Source organism: Hylobates moloch, unplaced genomic scaffold (assembly GCF_009828535.3).
Source record: "Hylobates moloch isolate HMO894 unplaced genomic scaffold, HMol_V3 SCAFFOLD_23, whole genome shotgun sequence".
NCBI lineage: Eukaryota > Metazoa > Chordata > Mammalia > Primates > Hylobatidae > Hylobates > Hylobates moloch.
This window is the reverse complement of record NW_026652298.1, coordinates 26841774-26847283: the sequence shown is the minus strand read 5'-3', so window position 1 is coordinate 26847283 and position 5510 is coordinate 26841774. Positions and strand designations below refer to the sequence as shown.

Genomic DNA, 5510 nt, shown 5'->3' with positions numbered 1-5510 from the left:
TTTTATTAACTGTGTCATTCTTTTTGTAATGTTGTGCTCATTACAACTATTCCTTCTTGGTCAGGTTGGCAAATTATATGTTTTTCTGGCAAGTTTCTGTGAAGCAGAGTTAAACATGTTTATGAATAGAAACTTTTCTGTTAAACTACCACCTGCTTCATCTTAGCTGAGTTGCAGGTGGACTGTCTAAGGAAGCTCCAGCCGTTTCAGCATTTGCGAAAGTGTGTTCATGCTGACACTGAATTTTCTTAGTTTTGCCTTACCTCTCTGAGGGTCTGGAACTGCAGGAGAGATGGTGTTCAAATTGAAGCCTGCATCAGAATCACCTGGACAGCTTGTTATTCTATTTTATTTATTATTTATTTATTTATTGAGATGAAGTCCCAGTGTGTCACCCAGGCTGGATTGCTGTGGCACGATCTTGGCTCACTGCAACATCCGCCTCCCAGGTTCAAGCAATTCTTGCACCTCAGCCTCCGAGTAGATGGGATTACAGGCGTGCAACAACCATGCTCAGCTAATTTTTAAAATATCTTTAGTAGAGATGGTGTTTCACCATGTTGGCCAGGCTGGTCTCGATCGTCTGACCTCAGGCGATCTGCCCGCCTTGGCCTCCCAAAGTGCTGGGATTACAGGCGTGAGCCACTGTCCTGGCTGATAGCTTCTTACTATAAAACTCAGCTTTCTGGGCCCCACCCAAATTTTCAGTTTTAGTAGGTCTGGGTGGGGCCTGAGTATTTGCATTCCTAACATATCCCTAGGTGCTGCTGCTTCTGGTTCAGGTCAACATGTAGAGACACTGGAGTGGATCCTCACTGCCTAAAGTATGGTCCGTGGACCGGCAGCCATGGCATCACCTGGTGCTTGTTAACAGTGCAGAATTTCAGGCCTCAGCCCAGATCCACCGAAACTGAATCTGAGTTGTAACTAGTTCTCTAGGTGGTGTGTATGCACATCAAATTTCGAGAGAGACTGGCAGAAAGTAGGAGTAAAGAAACTTTTTTCTGTAAATACTTTCGGAATTCCGGGCCATATAGTCTCTGTCACAAATACCAGTCTCTTCCAGCATAGTGCAAAAACAGCCTTAGATAATATGGAAATCGATGGATGTGGCTATATTCCTGTAAAGAAGTATTTAGAGACACCAAAATTAGAATTTTACAGAATTTGTATGTGTCATGTAATATTCTTTTGATTTTTTTTTTTACTTTTAAAAAATGTGAAATCTGGCTGGGCGCAGGGGCTCATGCCTGTAATCTCAGCACTTTGGGAGGCAGAGACGGGCGGGTTGCTTGAAGCTAGGAGATTGAGACCAGCCTGGCCAACATGGTGAAACTGTCTACTAAAAGTACAAAAATTAGCTGGAAGTGGTGGTGCGCACCTGTGGTCATAGCTACTCAGGAGGCTGAGGCAGGAGGATCACTTCAACCCAGGAGGCAGAAGTTGCAGTGAGCCAAGATCATGCCACACACTACTGGCTGGGCAACAGAGCGAGACCCTTTCCCGCCGCCACCCCCTGCCCCCCCACTCCCCCACCAAAAAAAATTAACCAGGCATGGTGGAGGATGCTGGTCATCCCAGCTTTTTGGGAGGCTGAGGTACGGGAATCGTTTGAACCTGGGAGGCAGAGATCGCAGTGAGCTGAGATCACAGCCACTGCACTCTAAGCCTGGGCAACAGAACAAGACTCTGTCTCAAAAAAAATAAATGAAATCAATGCTGAGCTCATGGGCCGTATGTAAACAGGTGTGGGCCAAATGTGGACCTCAGCCATCCTTGGCCAGCCCCTGGCTTAGAGGACTGGAATGTTCTGAGAGTCAGGACACCTGCCACATGCTACTGCCAGCCCACAGTGTGACCCCAAAGCTGGTCATCTCACCTCTCTGGCTCTAGATTTTGTCACATGGAAAATGAAGGGGTTAGATTCCAAGCATGTCAAATACTGGGCTCTGTCCTCCCTCCTCATGCCCACAGCAGACACCCACAGTCACTCATGGGGTTCTTTCCCACTGAGTTATGTTCAAGCAGCCCTCCAGGCGACTGGTGCCAGTGGCCTAGAGTTGAGCAAGAAATGGCATCTCGTTGCCTTCTGTAACTCCGTGTTCCCTAAGATCACTTCCAGCCCCAATGCCCCTGCATTCTGCCTTGTACATTGCATTCTTCTTACGCTCCAATCCCTTGACTTTACCGGGGTGCACTGATGAACGCTCTCTTTTTTTGTTTTTTGGAACCAAGTCTCGCTTTGTCACCCAGGCTGAAGTGCAGTGGTGCCATCTCAGCTCACTGCACCCTCCACCTCCCAGTTCAAGCAATTCTCCTGCCTCAGCCGCCCGACTAGCTGGGATTACAAACACGCACCACCATGCCCTGTTAATTTTAATATTTTTAGTAGAGACGGGTTTTTGTCATGTTTGCCAGGCTGGTCTCGAACTCCTGACCTCAAGTGATCCACCTGCCTTGGCCTCCCAACGTGCTGGGATTACAGGCGTGAGCCACCGCGCCTAGCCTCTCCTTTTTTTTGAGAAGGAATCTTGCTGTCTCACCAGGCTGGAGTGCAGTGGCACGATCTCGGCTGACTGCAGTCTCCCCCTCTTGGGTTCAAGCGATTTTCCTGCCTCAGCCTCCCGAGTAGCTGGGATTACAGGCGTCCACTACCATGCCCAGCTAAGTTTTGTATTTTTAGTAGAGACGGGGTTTCTACTAAATTTTCCTGCCTCAGTGTCCGGGTAGCTGGGATTACAGGCGCTGCCACCATGCCAAGCCAATTTTTTTGTATTTTTAGTAGAGATGGGGTTTCACCATGTTGGCCAGGCTAGTCTCAAACTCCTGGCCTCAAGTGGTCCACCTACCTTGGCCTCCCAAAGTGCTGGGATTACAGGCGTGAGCCACCATGCCCGATCGGTCTTACTTTAAAAAGTAGGAAGTAATGTATTTGCATATGGTGAAACATAATTAAAGCTGCACCAGATGGTATTCATACAGCCGGACTTCTCCACATGTGGCCACCTCAGCCTGCTAACATTCGCCAACAGGTCATCCTTTGTCCCTGTGTTGTAGGGCCTGGCCTGCACATTGTAGGATGTTTCCCAACATCTGTGGCCTCTCCCTGCCAGATGCTAAGTCGTACCTCTCCCTGTTCTTCCCAGTGGTGACAATGGAAAATGGCTCCAGGCATTGCGAAGTGTCCCCTTGAGGGACAGAATTCTCCCAGTTGAGAACCACAGTCCATAGTGAAGGGCCCAAGCCCTTCCTCCCATCACCAGTCACCTTGCTTCCCTCTCTCCATGTTTCTCGTGTGTTTTTCCAGAGTCTGCGTCTGTATCACTGTAATGGTGGATACATGTCATACATGTAGTTATGGTTACTTGATTCTGTTTACTTTACTTTTATACAAGAGATAGTAAGAGTCATGCATAAATACATACAAAATGGCTTTTGTTTATTTATTTATTTATTTATTTTTTTTGGGACGGGGTCTCACACTGCCGCCCAAGCCGGAGTGCAGCGACATGATCTTGGCTCACTGCAACCTCTGCCTCCCAGGCTCAAGTGATTCTCCAATCTCAGCCTCCCAGGCAGCAGGGACTACAAGCATGCACCACCATGCCCAGCTAATTTCTGTAATTTTTGCAGAGACAGGGTCTCACTTTGTTGCCCAGGATGTTTTCAAACTCCTGAGCTCGAGCAGTCCGCCTGCCTCTGTCTCCCAAAGTGCTGGGATTGTAGGTATGAGCCACTGCGCCTGACCTTGATGGCATTTTGAAAGGTCTTCTCTTAGAGGAAAAGATCCAAGCCAGAGGGCGCTGGTGATGAGGTTTGGTCTGTGCCTTGTGTCCCGCTTAGGAGGGGATGGGCAGTGTGTTCTCACAGCTTTTTGCTCTGCACATTGGATTCGTTGGCAAAACTCACAGTTTCCAGGCTGTCACCAAATTTTGCTTATCACTTCCTGCCCTGTTCCCCATTAGGAAACCACAGCAGAAGATGCTTCAGAGCAGGACTGGCTTTTCTTCTCTTTTTTCTTTCTTTCTTTCTTTTTTTTTTTTTTTAAGAGACAGGGTCTTGTTTTGCTGCCCAGGGTGGAGTACAGTGGCTTGATCATGGCTCACTGCAACCTCCAACTCCTGAGCTAAAGTGATCCTCCTGCCTCAGCCTCTGGAGTAGCTGGGATTACAGATGTGAGATACTGAACTCAGCTACTGGCTTTACTTTACTTAACCTTTTCTTGACCTTCCTTGCCATTTAGTTTCCCGGAGTTTCCAGAGACAGAGTTTGTTGAGCTGTTTGGCAAGAAACAGATGGGCCTGGGTGTCAGTTAGGGAGACCTTGTCCTGGCCGAGGCATCGAAGCCTCTGACTACATTAGGATAAAATATGTGGCCTTCAGTTCCCCTGGAAGGTGTCTGAGTGTTTTTTCCACTGGTGCATTCCTGTGCTTCAAAGACGATGAGGTGTTTACCCAGCAGTAGGTGTGATGGAACACAGAGGCCGGGGAAGGCCAGGGATGCCATCCAGGGACTGATGGGACTGTTTTTCTGGAATGCCAAGCCTGGCATTTACCACGTCCACCTAATGCACTTTCCTAAAATAGCATCGCCAGGCAGCCGTCAATATTTAACATTTTCTGTCCTAGATGATTTGTGAGCTTCTTGCCTTCTGTTTACCCTGAATCTCCCTTTGTTAGAATAATTCATCATTCTCTATGGTAATGATCTGTCCTGTAGTTCTCTGCTGATCATATCCTAGGGTCCATGGAGACATGGCCACAACCATGTCATTTTATTTATTTATATATTTATACATTTCTGTATTTTTGAGACGGAGTCTCATTCTGTCGCCCAGGCTGGCATGCAGTGGCACAATCTCAGCTCACTGCAACCTCCACCTCCCGGGTTCAGCTGATTCTCCTGCCTCAGCCTCCCGAGGAGCTGAGATTACAGGTGTGAGCTACCACACCCGGCTAATTTTTTGTCTTTTTAGTAGAGATGGGGTTTCACCATGTTGGCCAGGCTGGTCTCAAACTCCTGACCTCAAGTGATCCGCCCACCTCGGCCTCCCAAAGTGCTGGGATTGCAGGCGTGAGCCACCACGCCCAGTCAGACCTTGTCATTTTGTGCTTGTACCCCCAAAGCATAGGGAACTTGGCAAATGGTTCATGCTCCGTAAATATATGTAGGTAAATGAATAAATACATGAATGAATGAGAGGTTGAAATAAATCATATTAGTTAGGAACTGTCTTGCAAATGAAGAAACGTAGCTTAAATCAACTAGAGTAAGAGAAGAGGGGGATTTTTGAGTCATAAAACTGAAAAGTCTAGAAAAAGACTTTCAAGCATGAATGGGGTTCCAGGCATAGCTGGATCTAGGAGTTCCCAAGATAATGTTGGGAATAACAACATCTCTGACTCTCAGCTCTGTTTTCTTGATGGTGGTTTCTTTATTAGCTGGCAGTTTCCTGATCATCCTGTCATCTCAGCAACCCCTGTGAACAGAGAGTCTTACTCTTTTCCCC

The 5510-nt window shown here is 47.5% G+C and overlaps 1 protein-coding gene across 1 annotated transcript in view; it reads left to right on the top strand.

Annotated features, from left to right (window-relative positions):
• The window catches only part of ABCC1 (ATP binding cassette subfamily C member 1), a 104677-nt gene that overhangs the window by 32200 nt on the left and 66967 nt on the right, over positions 1 to 5510 (top strand). Inside the window, 1 exon segment of the mRNA XM_058433932.1 lies at positions 5491 to 5510. This exon segment is cut by the window's right edge and continues 121 nt beyond it. Coding sequence (XP_058289915.1) covers positions 5491 to 5510 — 20 coding nt within the window.